General features: G+C 32.9%; 2 protein-coding genes across 4 annotated transcripts; one reads left to right on the forward strand and one right to left on the reverse strand.

Annotated features, from left to right (window-relative positions):
- Nucleotides 1-11,732: 11,732 nt before the first annotated feature.
- LOC123887991 (protein FAR1-RELATED SEQUENCE 12-like) lies at nt 11,733-15,623 on the reverse strand. 2 transcript variants are annotated; one of them, XM_045936925.1, is made up of 4 exons: nt 15,522-15,623; nt 15,095-15,291; nt 12,475-14,779; nt 11,733-12,366 (listed from the first exon to the last, which is right to left on the reverse strand). In XM_045936925.1, the coding sequence occupies exons 3-4, from the start codon at nt 14,767-14,769 to the stop codon at nt 11,860-11,862; spliced, it is 2,802 nt and encodes a 933-aa protein (XP_045792881.1). In that variant the 5' UTR covers nt 14,770-14,779; nt 15,095-15,291; nt 15,522-15,623; the 3' UTR covers nt 11,733-11,859. The 2 variants fall into 2 exon arrangements, with proteins under 2 accessions (XP_045792881.1, XP_045792880.1); XM_045936924.1 differs by having other exon boundaries at nt 15,517-15,623.
- Nucleotides 15,624-15,912: 289 nt separating this feature from the next.
- Nucleotides 15,913-19,065, forward strand: LOC123889465 (ubiquitin-like domain-containing CTD phosphatase 1). Of its 2 annotated transcripts, none has more exons than XM_045938808.1 (7): nt 15,913-16,118; nt 16,388-16,791; nt 17,157-17,238; nt 17,328-17,394; nt 18,206-18,391; nt 18,497-18,560; nt 18,743-19,065. In XM_045938808.1, the coding sequence occupies exons 2-7, from the start codon at nt 16,461-16,463 to the stop codon at nt 18,913-18,915; spliced, it is 903 nt and encodes a 300-aa protein (XP_045794764.1). In that variant the 5' UTR covers nt 15,913-16,118; nt 16,388-16,460; the 3' UTR covers nt 18,916-19,065. The 2 variants fall into 2 exon arrangements, with proteins under 2 accessions (XP_045794764.1, XP_045794763.1); XM_045938807.1 differs by having other exon boundaries at nt 16,395-16,791.
- Nucleotides 19,066-20,630: the final 1,565 nt, after the last annotated feature.

Consider the following 20,630-nt stretch of genomic DNA (forward strand, 5'->3'; position numbering starts at 1 on the left):
CAGGAATAGGGACTCCGGTGTCGAAAAATTCATATCCCATCGGTGTCGATGGATGGTAGTTAATGTGGAAATCATTGTCATCCTCCTCTTCTGGCTGACAGAACAGAATTTTGTTAATCTTCTTATATTGCCTAGCTTCAAGCAATGCAGTCCACTCCTTGATATCCTTCAATCTCGAAGGTGCCGATGTTGATCCCAAATTGTGACAGATTTTTTTGTTGGCTGCTTTTGTTTCTGTGGCAGGGTATTGTTTTTTTTTCTCCTTTGCTTTTGGTTTTACAGGGGTTGATGCTGTTGAGTCACAATCTTTTGAATCTTCCTGGTCATTCCACCCTTGGGTGGTAGTGTGGTGACTGTTCAAACCATTTAACAAAATAAATTAAAATTACCTACTGGTATATACAACCATTAAGTCATATGTAGTAGCTGAAATATAAATTATTAAATAAAACAGTAAACTTTATTATATTTTTGTTGAAAATCATGATAGATTCAAACACACACATACACATACAAATCCAAAGACTGTTTCTTTATGAATGTTGATGGTACTTTTCGTATAAATTTGTTTAGAATCATCATAGATTCAGACACACACACACACAGACTGCTTATGAATCAATTATTAGATTAAAAAATTAGATTCAGACACAAACACACAACATATAAGGTACTACAAATCTGATTGGTTATGAATCAAATATTAGATTCAGACACACAAACACACCTCATATAAGTTTCAGTCACAAACACACATCATATAAATATTAGATTCAGACACAAACACACATCATATATATTTCATGCGTGTTTACAATAAGAAATGAGTCAATACCTGGATGATATGTAAACAATCTCAGCTTTGAATTTCTTTTTTGTAGTCTCAGAATGCTGCTGAGTTTCAGTCTTCTCAGTCTTAGTGTTCTGAGTTTTTGTCTTTAGAGTTGTAGTGTTTGTGGTAGTGTTTGAAGTAGTGTTTGTAGCTTCTTTTCCTCTCTTACTGGTTTTTGATTTTCTTTCAGGCATGGCGCGTTTTGTGCTTGGACTTGGTGGATCAGTGTTTATCATTGTGTTTTGTTTGCTGGATGATGAAGTTTGCTTAGAGTTGGACGGTTTTTGTGTTCAGAAAAGCAAAAGAGTATTATGCATGAGTAAAGTTAAGAGTTGGACAATTTGGGAGGTTGATACGTATTGGAAGTTGTAGCTACCTAGGTTTTATTTTTCAATAGGCTTTTTTAGTTGTAATAATTAGCAAGTGCAATGTGTGTAAGACTGTAAGTAGAAGGCCAAGCATCACGTTTTTGTGTGCTCAATGTAAGCTAACCAACATGAATTAATGTGTTGTCCATAATAATAAATTGTAAGCATGATTTATTTCGTAATTGATTTTTTTCAAATAAAAAGAATACTAACCTATGGCCTTATATTTGTATGAGTTCATAAGTGTCGGTGTCGGTTTCGGACGAGGACACCGACACGTGTCTAACACGGACACGCCTAATTTGAGGAGTGTCGGTGCTTCCTAATTCATAACTCAAATATCATAAAAAAAAATTAATAATTATAAAAAAATTATTAAATTTTGAATTCGTTATTTAATTTAGTTTTAAAATATCTGTATTACTTTGTTTTTTTTTAAATTAATAATAAATAGTAATCATTTTTTTTTCGTAATTAATTTTTTTCAAATAAAAAGAATATTAAATTTTTATTTTTATTTTTAAATAAGTTACTAACCTATGGCCTTATGTTGGGCTATTGGTCGTATGTGATTATACACTGAGTTATATTTGTATGAGTTCATAAGTGTCGGTGTCGGTTTCGGACGAGGACACCGACACGTGTCTAACACGGACACGCCTAATTTGAGGAGTGTCGGTGCTTCGTAATTCATAACTCAAATATCATAAAAAAAAATTAATAATTATAAAAAAATTATTAAATTTTGAATTCGTTATTTAATTTAGTTTTAAAATATCTGTATTACTTTGGTTTTTTTTAAATTAATAATAAATAGTAATCATTTTTTTTTTCGTAATTAATTTTTTTCAAATAAAAAGAATATTAAATTTTTATTTTTATTTTTAAATAAGATACTAACCTATGGCCTTATGTTGGGCTATTGGTCGTATGTGATTATACACTGAGTTATATAAGTGTCGGTGTCGGTTTCGGACGAGGACACCGACACGTGTCTAACACGGACACGCCTAATTTGAGGACTGTCGGTGCTTCGTAATTCATAACTCAAATATCATAAAAAAAAAATTAATAATTATAAATAGTAATCATTAAATTAGAAAACTTGTTTTTACAAGTTTTTAATTGTCATTATAATGACAAACTACGAACAAACTACTAAAATACATGGGAGCCAAAATACATACAACATCGGCGGCAAGCATCAAGTTTTCCAAAATATAATCAAAATACTAATGGTTACAAACTTTGAAATCAACTTAAGCTCCTCACATAAAAGGTATGGTCATCATATATGCTAGATGTGTTGAACAGTAGGCGGTCTCTAACTTTAAATCCGTTAATGGCAACAACTTCCCTCCATCCCCTAAAGATCGATACCACGAACGGATCCATTTGATACTCTAGCTCACACTTATGCTTTTCTCTGATTGTTCCAATAATGTAGATCTCATCCAACATCGTGTCACACAAATACTCCCCCATATCGTTTGGCAATATCTGCAACAGATCAAAGAAAATTTGATAAGCATCAATTTGTCTTAAATTCGGATAATCAATTTAAACATTAACAAAAACAATTGGATTGAGATACCAACCAAATATGGAACAATTTCTGGATCATCCTTCATAGTAATTTCGAAGGTAACAGCTTTCCGGAGGGCTCGTGATCGGGTATGCCAAGTAGGGAATTTATCAGGAGTAATTGGGTCCTCTTTGGGAATGATCTGGAACTGATCGTTCCCCAAATATTTGAAGAGAATTGGATGATGACCTTGAAATTGGTAATGTTCTCGTATAGTCATCCAACCGTCCGTAATTCTAAGGACATCATCATCATTGTTGAACTCTACGCAGAGTTGAAGACCTTTGGAATCAAACAGGTACCAAAATTGACCCAACTCAGCCTTGCAGTTTTCGTAAAAACTTCGTTCAACCTCGCCCTGGACCTAAAAAATAAACAAACCGAAACTAAGCATAATTGACGAAAACAGACACAGGACTCAATTTGGCGAGTAACAATAACCCAACTCTAAATCAGTGAAACATTCATACTTATTTACAAACGGAAACAAATAAAATTAACATCACACATAACATGCTCTGTTTTTTGGACAAAGATTTGTGACATGCTCTGTTTTTTGGACAAAGATATGCTCTGTTTTTTAAAATTTTTTTACTCTAACTTGTCTAAATCAGTGTAAGATCTAGATCCAGTTTCAAAACGAAATAAAAATAAATAAATACGAACAACATATAACATGCTCTGTTTTCTAATCTATGGTTTGAACATCATGCGATTTTTTAAAAATCATATTTGGCGACATGAACAGTCAAAAAAATCAACAACGAAATCAACAAAACATACTATCAAAGTATCAAACTTACCTCTCCTGCAACATGAACAGTCAAAAAATAATCCCTTGCTGGCTTTCGAAGAACATCGGCAAGAGTTTCCACCATTTTTTTTGATTGATTATCGTCGCAGGAAGTTTGAAAGACGGCCGAAAGTTGAAGGTGAAGGAAGGGAAAAAGAAGAAAAATGGCGTGTGAGAGAGTGGAGATATGAAGGGACTGGTTCAGTCTTGGTGAGAGGAAGAAAAGATTTTTGGTTAATGATCTTTCTTGGGAGAAGAAATGTAATGGTTTGTAATGATGATTGTTGGTTAGCAAAATTAATTGTTGTGTTATTGGTAAGGCGCGACGAAACAATTGGTACTGGAAAGTGGGAAATAACACTGTATCAAGTTGTAATTTGAATCGTTTAATTGGTTTGAGACTACAAACATTTACAGTGTCATGCAACACATGTTTTGGATCGTAGGATCAACATCGTTTGTCATCTAATGGTTGACATTAACAAGTTTACTTTCTGACTTCCTAAAATAATCACCGTCCGATTAAAACGAATCGACATGGAACATTGGATGATGTAAACACGTTAGCAGTTGTTGCATTGGATACATCACTCGTTTTTTAGCTATTAATCTTAAAATTAATATTTGTTGATGTTTTATTTTTTAAAACCATTAATCCTTAATAACCGGGATCATACATCTAAGTCTACTATTAGGGTTATCGGTTCTTAATTGAAATTTAAACTTACTACGAACAAATTTTTTTTAAATTTAAAGTAATTACTCGTTTGAAATTTAAAAGTCACCGATATATGTTGGATCAATAGATAAGGCCATTAGTCCTTAATCGAAACCGAGATCATACATCTAAGTCCACTATTAGGGTTATCGGTTCTTAATTGAAATTTAAACTTACTACGAACAAATTTTTTTAAAATTTAAAGTAATTACTCGTTTGAAATTTAAAAGTCACCGATATATGTTGGATCAATAGATATGGCCATTAGTCCTTAATCGAAACCGAGATCATACATCTAAGTCCACTATTAGGGTTATCGGTTCTTAATTGAAATTTAAACTTACTACGAACAAATTTTTTTAAAATTTAAAGTAATTACTCGTTTGAAATTTAAAAGTCACCGATATATGTTGGATCAATAGATAAGGCCATTAGTCCTTAATCGAAACCGAGATCATACATCTAAGTCCACTATTAGGGTTATCGGTTCTTAATTGAAATTTAAACTTACTACGAACAAATTTTTTTTAAATTTAAAGTAATTACTCGTTTGAAATTTAAAAGTCACCGATATATGTTGGATCAATAGATAAGGCCATTAGTCCTTAATCGAAACCGAGATCATACATCTAAGTCCACTATTAGGGTTATCGGTTCTTAATTGAAATTTAAACTTACTACGAACAATTTTTTTTAAAATTTAAAGTAATTACTTGTTTGAAATTTAAAAGTCACCGATATATGTTGGATCAATAGATATGGCCATTAGTCCTTAATCGAAACCGAGATCATACATCTAAGTCCACTATTAGGGTTATCGGTTCTTAATTGAAATTTAAACTTACTACGAACAAATTTTTTTTAAATTTAAAGTAATTACTCGTTTGAAATTTAAAAGTCACCGATATATGTTGGATCAATAGATAAGGCCATTAGTCCTTAATCGAAACCGAGATCATACATCTAAGTCCACTATTAGGGTTATCGGTTCTTAATTGAAATTTAAACTTACTACGAACAAATTTTTTTAAAATTTAAAGTAATTACTCGTTTGAAATTTAAAAGTCACCGATATATGTTGGATCAATAGATATGGCCATTATTCGTTAATCGGAACCGGGATCATACATCTAAGTCTACTATTAGGGTTATCGGTTCTTAATTGAAATTTAAACTTACTACGAACAAATTTTTTTTAAATTTAAAGTAATTACTCGTTTGAAATTTAAAAGTCACCGATATATGTTGGATCAATAGATAAAGCCATTAGTCCTTAATCGAAACCGAGATCATACATCTAAGTCCACTATTAGGGTTATCGGTTCTTAATTGAAATTTAAACTTACTACGAACAAATTTTTTTAAAATTTAAAGTAATTACTCGTTTGAAATTTAAAAGTCACCGATATATGTTGGATCAATAGATATGGCCATTAGTCCTTAATCGAAACCGAGATCATACATCTAAGTCCACTATTAGGGTTATCGGTTCTTAATTGAAATTTAAACTTACTACGAACAAATTTTTTTAAAATTTAAAGTAATTACTCGTTTGAAATTTAAAAGTCACCGATATATGTTGGATCAATAGATATGGCCATTAGTCCTTAATCGAAACCGAGATCATACATCTAAGTCCACTATTAGGGTTATCGGTTCTTAATTGAAATTTAAACTTACTACGAACAAATTTTTTTAAAATTTAAAGTAATTACTCGTTTGAAATTTAAAAGTCACCGATATATGTTGGATCAATAGATAAGGCCATTAGTCCTTAATCGAAACCGAGATCATACATCTAAGTCCACTATTAGGGTTATCGGTTCTTAATTGAAATTTAAACTTACTACGAACAAATTTTTTTAAAATTTAAAGTAATTACTCGTTTGAAATTTAAAAGTCACCGATATATGTTGGATCAATAGATATGGCCATTATTCGTTAATCGGAACCGGGATCATACATCTAAGTCTACTATTAGGGTTATCGGTTCTTAATTGAAATATAATACGAACAAATTTTTTTTAAATTTAAAGTAATTACTCGTTTGAAATTTAAAAGTCACCGATATATGTTGGATCAATAGATAAGGCCATTAGTCCTTAATCGAAACCGAGATCATACATCTAAGTCCACTATTAGGGTTATCGGTTCTTAATTGAAATTTAAACTTACTACGAACAAATTTTTTTAAAATTTAAAGTAATTACTCGTTTGAAATTTAAAAGTCACCGATATCTGTTGGATCAATAGATAAGGCCATTAGTCCTACGAACAAATTTTATACTACGAACAAATTTTTTATTTTAAAATAATTATAATTTTTGTAAAAAAAAAAAAAAGGTTATAATAAACCAGCAAGATATGCTGCACTGATGTTAGTCATATTTGGGGAAAGAATTTTAATCACAGCCCTTGGTCCATATTGGACGGACGTGATATAGCTTAGCCTAATAAATCTGAACCATTGATGTTGATCGTACTGTCGATACGTTTTCTCTATTTAGACTTGCTCTGCATCCTTTAATTATGCTCCCCCATCTAAACCAAAAATATATAATCTACTAATGTAATTCGAAAGACCCATTTCTTCTCTTCCCAAAACCCTAAATTCCCAAATTTTCTCACCTAGTTTACAGAATCACCTTCAACAAATAAATCGTTTGTGTTACTAATTCAACAATGTCTTCCTCTTCTGTTGCAAACTCCATGGCAGTCCAAATCCCAGAATGTGGTTGCAAAAAACCAATGAGGATGTACGTATCCAATACAACCGAAAATCCTAAAAGGAGGTTTTGGAAGTGTGCAACTCATGGGGTAGGTTTCGTTCCATACGATTTTGTAGAACTTACTTTTTTAATTTTTTAATTAATTGCTTGTCATTCTGTTTCGATTGATTTATAGTTGCTCTGTTTCCTGACAATTGAAAATTCGTTCAATGTTGTCTGTTGGTGTTGTTCATAGAAAGCTGGGAGTTGTAACCTTTTCGATTGGGATGACCTAATTGAAGGACACCCTCCCTATGTTCGTCCAACTGTTCGACCAAGCGAGCCTGAACTCAGAAATGTTCTGGGTTATAACGATTCAGATACAAATTGTGGAACAAAAATTTGTGGTTGCAGATGCTCAGAGTTGTTCAGAGACGTGGTTACCATTGTAAAAGAAATTCAATACCAAAAGGGAGAGAAGATGAAGATGAAACTACAGAATGAAAGGAAGACATCCAAAATGTTTAAGAACTTGTTGATCTTTTCCTGGATTTTGATCTATGTATACTATAACATGTTTGCCTAATTAATCTAATTTATATTTCGTTGTAATGTTTAAACTTTTAAGGTATGAAGAATAATTTTTAAATTTTGCTCAATATAATTGTTTTGTTAAATCAACGATTTTCCTTTTAAAACATGTGGGGTTATGGAGTGAACGTATGGAAAACATTTCCATCACATAGGGGAGTAAATATAGGCATAAGACATAGGTTTAGCGTGACAAATGGGTTTAGCATGGTTATAGGCTGTTCCAACTTCCAAAACTGACTCAATTTGAAAAAGGATACCTATTTATTGAGTTTAATGAGTACAGTAACATAATTAACAACATATGAAGCATGGACTCCAACACGGGCACTGCGATACGACACAGACACTGATAACGTAAAAAATATAAGACACCGACACCGCTACATAGTTTTTTTTTTTTTTTAACCAAATCGCTACATAGTTTTTTTTTGTAGTTATGAAACCATATAATTGAGAATCAAAATATATTAATGTAAATTTAATTTGAGCAAGTATGAGAGTCTTACATGAATGTCAAACTAAAGGAAAAATTGAATTTTTTCCGACGTCGATATGAGCTATCTGACAATTGTGGGACAAGCGAAAATAGAAGTGTCGGACACAGACACGTGCCGAACACCGCGACACGTCTAAACAAAGAGGTGTCGGTGCTTCCTACAGAGTCACTCATGATCTAAAAACTGCAACATTTTGGCAAAACATTAACACATTTTGATACAAAATGCTATTTAAGCAACAATCAAAAACCTACTATTCCTAAACCTTATATTTTTGTAAGCAATGATCCAAAATATACTAAATTAAACACAAACATTTCATTGCAATGATCCAAAATGTTGTCCGGCTACTACTAAGAGTAGAGATTGATACACTTAAACATAAAATACGAAAACATAAAATAATACAACCATTCAGGAATTTGTTAATTCATTAAACTAATAGAACTTAAACAGTCACTAAATACTACACATGATACATCCATAAAGCTTAACAATCAATTCAACTGGTGGGATCTTTGCGGAATAATTCAACAGCCATGAACTCAGGAGGGGATTTTTTAACAGAAAAATGCAGCAGGTCACCAACTTTAGGCTTGTGATCGTCCAGATAATCATACCAGCCACTACCAATGTATCTTTGAAACGGGCCTCGTCCCGGATTCAAAATAGTGCAGTTATAGATACGGCGGTTGGTATGAGATCGCAGCCTAATCCCAGACAATCCTTGTAGACGATCCTGCACAACCCAAGCTGGAAGATGCTGGACAAATATTTGAAAAACAAAAGTAAGTCAGCAATGAATTAATAAACTTAAGTGAAATAGAATTAAAACTAATGAAATCACCAACACTCACCAATGTTTGTTTTTTCTTCAAGTTCTGAATTGCTCGGGAAACCGGAGTTACCCATTCGCAATTATGAGCATTGGCCTCTGCTGCAGCACTCTTGCCCCGCACCGAATCATTCCTGCCCTGTACTGGAGTACGATTGCTCTGCATCCTTCCATTCCTCCCCTGTACTGGAGGACTACTGCCATGCATCCTTCCATTCATGCCCTGTACTGGAGGACTACTGCCCTGCATCCTTCCATTCATGCCCTGTGATGCCTCACCCTTGCTCTGCATCCTTCCATTCCTCCTTCCCTTAACTATTGGACCCTCATCGTCAGAACTTAAGTAAATAAGATTCTCTGGTTCAATTTTGACTCTGTTCATCCTAATTTCAGCATAAAAAAAACATGTTAAACATCATGTTTTAACCAAAAATAGAAACTTTTGTCATAACACATGTACATAGAACACAATAAACATAAATTTCTTTTGAATCTAAGCATTGTTTTTTCCAGATGCGAGGTTACGAAAACAACATCAACCTAATAAAGGAAAAAATTATATCAAAACACCATTAACAGAGATGTCATTAACTTGTTCATACATCAAACAACAATTTTTTTTTTTTCAAAATTAATAATATAAAGAATAACTTTTTTCATTCATCGTTGTAAAAAAAAAAAAGAAAAAAAGCCTAATAAAAAAAATCAAATCAAATCGCCATCAACAGATAGCACATCAATAACTTATTCATCCATTAAACAACAAAAAAAAAACAAATTTTGGGTAAAAATTAATTTTCATTCTTCCGTAAAACAAAAAACACTACTTGAAACCCTAGAACATGTTTAACAACAACAAGTGCATGCATCACAGGACACTTCGATCTCTCTGAAGTTTGATTAAAAACTATTACCCGCGAAGTTTAACGAAACGAAAGAAAAAAAACACGCAACGACAACGTCAATGTAAGTTGAAAAGGGGTTACCTGTTTTGCGACGAGGACGCCATTGGTGGTTTTCAAAAACCAGGCTTTGAAATCAGCGGTACGCTTTGGACGATAGGGAAGGAATTTTGAAGCAGAGTGAGAGTGCAAGTTAATGGAGTGAAACGTTGTGTGGAAGGGGAAGAGTGAAAAAGTAAAGTGGCGAAAGGTGTGACCTTTCGTCGCCACGTGCGTGTGTATTTGTGGGAAATACAAATATTTGATGTGCTTCTAAACTGGGCCTATTACAGGGGGTACAAATAGAAACATGGCCCAATTAGGGTTATCGGTTCTAAATTGAAATATAATACGAACAAATTTTTAAATTTAAAGTAATTACTCGGTTAAAAGTCGGTTGGATCAATAGATAAGGCCATTATTCGTTAATCGGATATAATACGGGTTATCGGTTCTTAATTGAAATATAATACAAATTTTTAAATTTAAAGTAATTACTCGTTTGAAATTTAAAAGTCACCGATATATGTTGGATCAATAGATAAGGCCATTATTCGTTAATCGGAACCGGGATCATACATCTAAGTCTACTATTAGGGTTATCGGTTCTTAATTGAAATATAATACGAACAAATTTTTAAATTTAAAGTAATTACTCGTTTGAAATTTAAAAGTCACCGATATATGTTGGATCAATAGATAAGGCCATTATTCGTTAATCGGAACCGGGATCATACATCTAAGTCTACTATTAGGGTTATCGGTTCTTAATTGAAATATAATACGAACAAATTTTTAAATTTAAAGTAATTACTCGTTTGAAATTTAAAAGTCACCGATATATGTTGGATCAATAGATAAGGCCATTATTCGTTAATCGGAACCGGGATCATACATCTAAGTCTACTATTAGGGTTATCGGTTCTTAATTGAAATATAATACGAACAAATTTTTAAATTTAAAGTAATTACTCGTTTGAAATTTAAAAGTCACCGATATATGTTGGATCAATAGATAAGGCCATTATTCGTTAATCGGAACCGGGATCATACATCTAAGTCTACTATTAGGGTTATCGGTTCTTAATTGAAATATAATACGAACAAATTTTTAAATTTAAAGTAATTACTCGTTTGAAATTTAAAAGTCACCGATATATATTGGAACAATAGATAAGGCCATTATTCGTTAATCGGAACCGGGATCATACATCTAAGTCTACTATTAGGGTTATCGGTTCTTAATTGAAATTTAAAGTTACTACGAACAAATTTTTTTAAAATTTAAAGTAATTTCTCGTTTGAAATTTAAAAGTCACCGATATATGTTGGATCAATAGATAAGGCCATTACTCGTTTCAAATTTAAAAGTCACCGATATATGTTGGAAATAATTCAAAATGAAGTTTACGATGTCGGTTCCTACTTTAAACCGAAGTTTAGTACGAGTTAAATTTTGAATAATAATTAATTACTCATTTAAATAATAATTACCCCCCAAAATATGTCTATTAAAATAAATTAATTTTAAATATCAAATTAACTACAACTTTACAAATCATACAAAATGAAATAATTAAAACATAAAATTGGAAATAATAATGTAAAAAAAGACCCCAACAGGATTCGAACTCCTGCCAAGTCTTTCCAAGATAAACGCCCTAACCACTGCACCAAATCAATTAATTCGTTATTCTTTCGCGCATCAAAATATAAATAACACAAATACTTACATGGCCTGCTTAAACATATGCCTTGCTCCTTTTTTTTTTTTTTTTTTTTTTTCTCCTTTAGCATATGTTTTCAGTAATAGTGTTAACAAACATTAAGTACCAAAAATCAATCATAATTTAACAGTACCTTAAAAACAATAATTTATGGTTCAATTCATTCCAAATCTCAATGTAAATGTACATTTAAAAAATAAACTTAGTTTCAAAATATCATAAACATTACAGCCCAAATAAAGAAAAACTCATTGTTGTCCATCAGCAGATTTCATCACCTGTTGTAACAGACCATAACACGAAGTTGAATTTGCACCAACATTCATTCCATACATTTGGTATATAGGTGGTACATGTGGTACAGAAGTTACATGTTGTGCAGGTGGAACATGTTGTCCAGATGGTACGTGCATCTGTCATAACCGGATGTAACATAGGAATCATATGTTGAAATCCATACATCGGAGTGAATTGCCCGGTCGCACTAGTAACATCAATATGTGTTGGTGTTGACACATTAGCGCCACGCTCTTTCAGTTGCACCGAACATTTATTTTTCTTTTGCACAATACTTTCACAACGATCTTTCGGTAGCTCTGAACATTTCTTCTTTTTTGGTGCCACTCTACTTTCGCAAAGGTCTTTCGGTTGCTCTGCACATTTCTTCTTTTTCTGTCGCACACTACTTTCACCAACGTCAACCGGTAGCTCTGAATTTATGTCTTGCACACTACTTTCAGCGTTGCAACTTTTTTTTCTCTTTTTGTCCTGTTTATAACAATAAAAAAGAAATTTTACTACAAATATAAAACAATATAATTAATAAAACATATTATATGAGTCGAAAGATAAACAATCAAGAATTATTAAAATTACCGAACAAGTCCTCGCATTATGAGTTGTACTCTTGCAATGAGTACAATGCCTGAGAGCTTTTGCGTCATTCTTTTTTTTCTTTGGAGCACCTTTACTCTGAACCGGGATAGGATCACCAACAACTGACTTTTGTGTTCCAATAGGATCCTCAACACTGCAATATTTTTTTTTTAAATTCATGAGGTCATCCATAATGTCACCATACACACCACTCTTTTTAGAAGCTTCTTTGCAAAATGATGTCAGAACAGAACAATATGCACCAAAACGGGCAAGCTCAATCACATCGGAATCAACTGGATCATTAACATCCACCATGTTCAAATAATCAATTTTAGCATCCTTGGTCCATCGCGACAATACCAAAGTGCTAGGAATGTGATCAACATGTTCTTCCTTCATCACGTGAAAAATATGAGAACAAGGAAGTCCACGAGAATCAAACAACCGGCACGAACATTGGAATGTATCACCATCGTAAACAACTGTTCTTTCATACACATCCCGACAATATTTAGTCAAAGTATAAAACTTAGTATCTCCAATTTCCTTTTTATGCTTAACAATCAATTCACCGGCCTTCATAATTTCTTCTTTCACTTCTTTGAAAATCTCCGCTGTATAGATTTTAGCGGCATTGCTCTCAATCAAACGTAGTTGAGTTGTCAACACAGGTTCTGAAAACTTTGACTTAAAATCTTCAACAAGTTCATTGTTTCTGTAGCCTCTTAGAGCCTGCTCAAAATTTTGCATAAATTCAAAGATGCATCCTTTCTTTCTGACATAACTCTTTATTATTGCATTGATTGCTTCACATTGAGACGTAGTTCTTATACGTCCAAAAAACTTATCCCGCAGGTATGCAGTTGCCCATAGTAACTTGTTCTCGTAGGTTTTGATAACCCAAGGATGTCCTTCAACTCCATTTTCTTTAATCATCTCTGACCAATACTCTTCAAAATCATCCTTTGAAAAATTTGAGAACATGGCTTTTTTAAATCCCTTCAAAAAACCTGAATTCTTCACATTCTCACCTGCATTCTTATTCAAATGCCAGGCACATAACCGATGGGTCGCATCGGGGAAAACCTCTTTTATAGCCTCCCTCATAGCCCCATCTCCATCTGTCACCACAGCTTTTGGGCGTTTATTTTCCATACACTCCAAAAAACAATTCAACACCCACTTATACGTCTCCGTGGTTTCATCTGATACCAACGCAGCGCCAAAAATTATTGTTTGGGAATGGTGGTTACAACCTGAAAATATAACCAGCGGGAGGTTGTATTTGTTCCTCTTGTATGTTGTGTCAAATGCAACCACATCTCCAAAACAGAAGTAGTCAGATCTACTGGTCCCATCAGCCCAAAAAAGAGACTTCATCCGTCCATTGCTAGTGTCAGCAGCATATTCAGCATAGAGCATGGGATCAGTAGCTGACTTTGCATTAAGATAATGTAGCGATGCGGCAACATCACCATCTTTAACAATATCACGCATTTTTTTATCAAAATAATTATAAAGATCTTTCTTCGTAAACCCAACACCACCATATCCACCCTTCTGAGCAACCATGTACCCCATAATATGACAAGTTCTAATTCCACGTGACTGCATACCATCAACCTGAGCTCTATCTGCTTCGCTAATTTTACGATAAACCGGGTGTAAGTGCACAAACCTAGCTGATGTTAATTCATGGTTATGAGTCTCTTCAAACACAGACACTACAAATCTACCTTTATTGGCTTTGTATGTCACACGAAACCTAGCCGTGCATTTCGTACGTGTCAAACGTCTATGCTCTCTTTTCCTATCTAACCTAGATATGTGTCTCTTATCTCGTAAACCTTGTCTACTGCATACAAAAAGCTTGTTTGTTATTATTTTACTACCATCAGGCCCTATTTTTTTCTTATCATCACTTTTCCTAACGGAAAAACCTTTACATTTACCGTATTGATAATAAAATTCATAAGCTTCGTCAACACTACCAAATTCCATACCACGAATTTCATCAGCAGTCATAGAATTAATACGTACCGCTCTTTCACCTATAGATGCTTCATCACCAAAATCATGGTCATCATCATCATCATCATCATCATCATCATCATCATCATCATCATCACCATCATCATCATCATCATGGTGGTCACCAGTATCATCGCCATCATCTGACCTATCATGCCCACCGGACACCGAATAGCTGGAATCCTCATCATCAGATGTATGACTATCGGTTGAACTAACTTCATTCGAATCAACATCTAGAGATTCATCAATTTTTACCATTGTTGTGAACCTGAAACACAACAATTGTCACCATCAAAAACAATACCTCCAAAATTGATAAACAAAATGAAAGGTAACTAACACAACTGAAAATCAAATTTATACACACGACTAATTTTATACAGAAAACAAATTAAATCTAATTCCCAAATTGAAAATCAAACTAATTCTTAATAACTAATTACAAATAAAACTGCAATTCAATTTCAGCATGAACCCTAACTCCCAAACGAAATCAAACTGATTTTCTGCATAAACCCTAATTCCCAAATTGAAATCAAATTAATTCTTATGCACACGCAAACTATTTCTGTTTCGTATTTACCTTATGCAAACGCACACGCAAACTTCTTCCACAAACTCGCCGTCGGATGGAGTTTCTTTCAAACTCAGAAGAGGAAAACGATGAGCTAGCAAGTTCGTCCAACAATGGCGAGCGTATTGGAGGTTAATGTTGTTGTTTACACTTTGTTGGTGATGAACACAAACTCAAACTCAGAAGATGATGATGTTGTGTATTTGCTGGTAATGAACACAACCTCAGAAGAAGGAAAACGATGTTTGATTGAAAAAAAATTCAAAAGTTAATTTGTCATGTTTTTGTTTTATTATTTAATTTTAGTTTTAATTGATTTTACATTCATAATTAAAATTAACAAAATATAAATATTGGGGTAATTGTGTAAGTTTTAATATGTAAGGGACTTAATTGAAATATTAAAAGATGGTAAGTTCCATGGTAAGTACCATACATAAAGGTTGTATCATATCATTCAAAGTTGGTCAACACTGCATCCTCATTGGCCAGTTTTGGAATGTACCAAAACATTCCAACTAAGGAATGTACCATAGAATTTTCCTTTACTGTTACCTCTATTATAAAACTTGAAGCTTATTTGGTGAAAAACAACTAAAAGGATTACATGCAAGCACACAAGTGTGTAATGTGAGTCACATTCTACATGTGCATTAACTTAATTACAATTAGTAGGTCCGACCAACCTATTATAAAATTAGGTAAAAAGTTAAAGGGCCAAAATTATTATTATAAAAATTAAAAGGTTAAAATTATAAATTTATGAAAATTAGAAGACAACTCCATGTGAAAATTCCAAAAGAGAAAAAACTAAAGTGAGAGAGAGATCAGAACACTTTTCGTTTTTCCACTTTGTTGTGTTTGGAACTATTGCAAGTACTTTCTTTTTCTGTCATAAAAACATTTCGAACTTCTAAAGTCAGAAAAACCGAAAGCCCAAAAGGTCAATGCTATATTTGTTTTTCTATTCTCTATTTCTATTTCTGGGTTCAAGTCAAGTCATGAACTAGAAAATATACGGAACCATCTTCAGGTACGTCACATTTGAGTTTCTTTTAGTCTGTTTTCTCTGTCTTTTTGATTCCTACTCATGTTTTTGTTCCTGTTCTTATCACAAACCTAGTACAATTATTATCGTATTTATGATTCTAGTACTTTAGTTTTTGTTTATGTAATATGATTATGTTACATTAATTTGAATATTATGTGATATGATTATGATGTTTATGTTTATAGAATTAATTTTGAATGAATTAGATAAGAGGAAAAACAATGTTTTTTTTTTTTGTATTAACCCTCTAGTTTCTAGGAAAAGGGGACCGGTAATCCAGAGTTCGGCCACAAGATAAGTAAAGTTTGACCATTAATTGTTCTCATGAGGAATCGAATTTGGATTCTCCTGAAAGATTTGTCCCGGGGGCTCATTAATCACTTGAGCGCAATGTTTTGGTTAAGAAAAATGGTGTTTGGTGTAGCAAAGGAAGAAGATACTCTTACCGAAGAAATCATGACAAAATTAACAGTTGCTGATGAGAAAGAAAAAGAACAGGAAAAGAAACTGTGCATTTCTTCAGTTGAAATATCATCAATTGGATGTTTAAGGAAGAAGAAGCTTCTTGTTCTTGATTTGAATGGTCTTCTAGCTGACATTGTTTTTCCACGTCCGAAGGGTGCTAAACCAGATGCAATCGTAGCGAAGAAAGCAAGTGAGAAATAGCTGTTTTATTTTATTATTATATATTAGTACTTTTTAAAGTTTTTTCAATGAAATAAGAATTTTATTTCGATACACGGTTCATGTAAAAGGTTTTTCAATGAACCACGGATACATGGATTGGATACCATACTGACACTAATAGTAATTTGAGAAAATGAGTTAATCGAATGTAATCATATGTGCCACTATTGTGCGGACCGACACATCTTCAATTTGAAGTGTTGGTGTTATGGAGATTTTTATTGATCTGATTAGTAAAATATATTGACAGTGTAAAAATTTCTTACACATTTGACTTAAGAGATTGTGAACTAATCTGTTTTTATTTGATTGGATTGTGTTTTTATTTTTCAGTATTCAAGAGGCCTTTTTACCATGAGTTTTTGAACTTCTGCTTTGAGAGATTTGAAGTGGCTGTTTGGTCTTCAAGATTGAAGTACTCTTAAACTTAATCCTTTTTGTTTTCAATTTGTATACAATTAATTAGTTGCTTCTTATTAATTAATTTGTTTTATAATTTTGTAGGAAAAATGTGGACCATTTCATTGATTATTTGATGGGAGACATGAAACAAAGGTTGATTTTCTGTTGGGTGAGTACTAGCTAGTAACTACTACTGAGCACTTCATCAATTTTACATGATTTCCAAAGTGTTCTTCATTTTCAACTAAATTGTCCTATAGGGAATCTGTTTTGTTAGATTTTCTATAAAGCATACTATTAATTTTGTGAGATTTTTAATTTTAGCAGCCATGTTGAGTTATGTATGCATTAATTTTTATTATGCTGTTTTTAGTAATGTAATCTATATAGTATGTACTATTTCATAGTGTTTTTGATGTTAGGGGTTATCTAGGTTTTCAGTTGTAGTATTATCATGATTTTAAATTGCAATTGCGGTAGAATGTTGGAAAGTGTGGCTGATGCAGTCGAAATTGCAGTTTGCACCGTTGCAGTGACCTCAAAATCTGTCATAGTGCGTCTGCAATTTTGGACATCCATGAGATGTATATAGCTATTTTGATCGGAAACTAATTTAAAAGAAATTGCATCAACTTGGCTCGACACATTTGTAAATTTTGGAATATACTACAGTATTGATCTGCAACCACAAAATGCTGCTATGATTGCAGTCGGTAAACATCGACTGTTAGATGCAAATCAAACTGATTTGTGTTTTAACTTTTTGAATCTGATTTACAATTTACAATACAACTTAAAATCGTTACTATCCGATCTTCAACGTATGGCTGAGAATACAACTGAAGGAAACGTGGATCGGATGCAATCCATCTATCCATACTATCTTTATGGATTGATGCTTGAATTTTGTTTTAGCATAATTGGTGTCTAGTGTAAAACATTTGTCTAGAGATTCATCTAATTCTACATATTCTTGACAGGACCTGTCACATTGTACTGCAACAGGTTTCAAAACTCTTGAAAACAAGCGCAAACCACTTGTTTTTAAGGATTTGAGGAAAATTTGGGACATGTATGATCCTAATCTTCCTTGGGAGAAGGGATATTACAATGAGTCAAACACATTGCTTTTGGATGACTCACCCTACAAGGCACTGCTAAATCCTGTAAATAAATTTACTTTTTATTTGAATTTTTCTTCATTTATCATGCTTAATAATAGTATATAATATGTCCTAAGTTATGTTCAATGTTTTGATAAATTGTTGCAGCCATACAACTCAATCTTTCCTCATACATTTACTTATGAGAATCAGAATGATGACAATTCATTAGGTATGGTACAAAATGATGAGAATCAGAATGAATACTTGGCTTGATTCTCACATCTTTTAGAGTAACATCAGCATGCTATGACTTGTTTGGATTGATTAATTATAACTTATCACACATGTCCATTAAACACTTGTTTGAGAGAGTTCTTCTGATGAAATTTTGATAAAATTTATTTTCGTCAGCTGCGGGAGGCGATCTACATCAATATCTGGATGAACTAGCAAATGCTGAAAACGTGGTGAAGTATGTAGAGGAACATCCATTTGGTCAAGAACCTATCACTGAAAAAAATGAATTCTGGGACTTTTACCTCAATGTTATCAACAGTCTTTCTGTTTGTCAATCTGAAAAGTGAAAATTTTGTTTCTTTCAATTGGATTGTGTGATCAATTTAGTTAGTCTGCTTATAGGCTAAACTGCTATAGAATGGTGTATTAATCTTGCATGGTTACATAGGTGTCCCTCTTTCTGGAGTAAATCTACGAGGGATGAAGAATTTTGAAAACAAATTTTGATAGATGTGTTGTGTGATTATATGTTTATATATGTTAGCAATATTTGGTGTTAAAGCAACATAAGATTGGTAATGGTAAAGTAAGCTTCTTTAGCTATGAATTGGCCAGAAATGTATGTAGCATAGAACCGATGCTTGATATCGAATGTGTGTTTGGTGTCTAACACGCGAGTATTGATGCCAGCGTAAACTGACACATATACTTATAATCAATCAATTTTCATTTTCTTAAATTATGATTAGTATCTCTGTGTTAGTGTTGTGTACGGTATCTGTTTAGTCTAGTGATTAGAAATTTCACCTTAAAGGTGAATAAATGAAGTGTTCGCGATTCGAACCCTGACTCCCGCATAATATATGTGATGTCCCTACTCCCTACTAACTGAGTTAAACTCACGAGGACATGATTAGTCTATTTCAAATTGATTAAAACATGATGGATTTGTATTCTAATCCAAGGATAAAAATGATTCAATACTTTATTAGCGATACATTACAAATTCTTTAAAAAAAATTAATCTAATTCATTTACCAAATATAAAAACCATGCAATCCATTTATTATTATTTTTGAACAAGCAAAAATGAAATTATATTAACACCAACTAGAAATTCTGCCCAGCACAAGATGTGTCGATCAGAACCTGATCACCGTCGTTTCGTGATCAAAATAATTTTAAAATAAGTAGTACAAGGTAGTGACCTTGGTCGTTTCGCAAGGACTCACGATCGGTTTAACAATATTAGAATGAATTTAAAGGTTGCAATTTGGGGTTTTTTTGTTTGTGGAAGCAATAACAGAGATTACGAATTTAATTAATATAAAAGCAATCAATCCATTGGTTTTAGGCAACTTTGTTTATCATCTATCATGGGTTCTTATATGAATATTCATACAGTTTATGCTTCGGCTGATTATAGAACTAATTTAACAAGCGAAAATCAGTTTTATAACGAATTCGTTGATTAAGCACCAGCGTGTTCGACTAACTATGGCGATGATCAAGCGTCACCAATAACACAGTTAAAAATCATAACAATAATTCGGCAGCCCTATTTTGCAAGCGAAAATAATATAACAATTTCCTATTCAGATTAATTTGAACAAGCGTGAATTAATTTGAATAGTCTCAATGTTATGAACATGAAACAAAATAATTAAGCATCAATTGCATCAACTCATACACAAAAGAGAGACAAGAAAATTGATATATGATAAGCATAAACATAACGATTTGCTATTAAAACCGAACCTCAAGATTCGAGAACAAAGTTCCTTACACCAATGGATCAATAGAAGTTTAGTTCTCCATGGAAGATGACGGCTGCTCTAGGGTTTGAATATTTCGTGAACAGTGAAATCAATAACCCTAGCTGCCTTTTTTTCAGTTTAAATAATACATGGAACGGGCCTTAAAACAATTGGGCCGAAAAATATAAAGTTGTGCTGAATTAAATTCGTCTGGAACATAAACGCAATTATTTGACACACTTGCGCTCCGAACTGGGTTTTGGCCTCAACATGAAAGTCGTAGCTCTTGATCTCAGCTTTCCAAC

The sequence above is a fragment of the Trifolium pratense genome, linkage group LG6 (assembly GCF_020283565.1).
Source record: "Trifolium pratense cultivar HEN17-A07 linkage group LG6, ARS_RC_1.1, whole genome shotgun sequence".
In the NCBI taxonomy this organism is placed as follows: domain Eukaryota; kingdom Viridiplantae; phylum Streptophyta; class Magnoliopsida; order Fabales; family Fabaceae; genus Trifolium; species Trifolium pratense.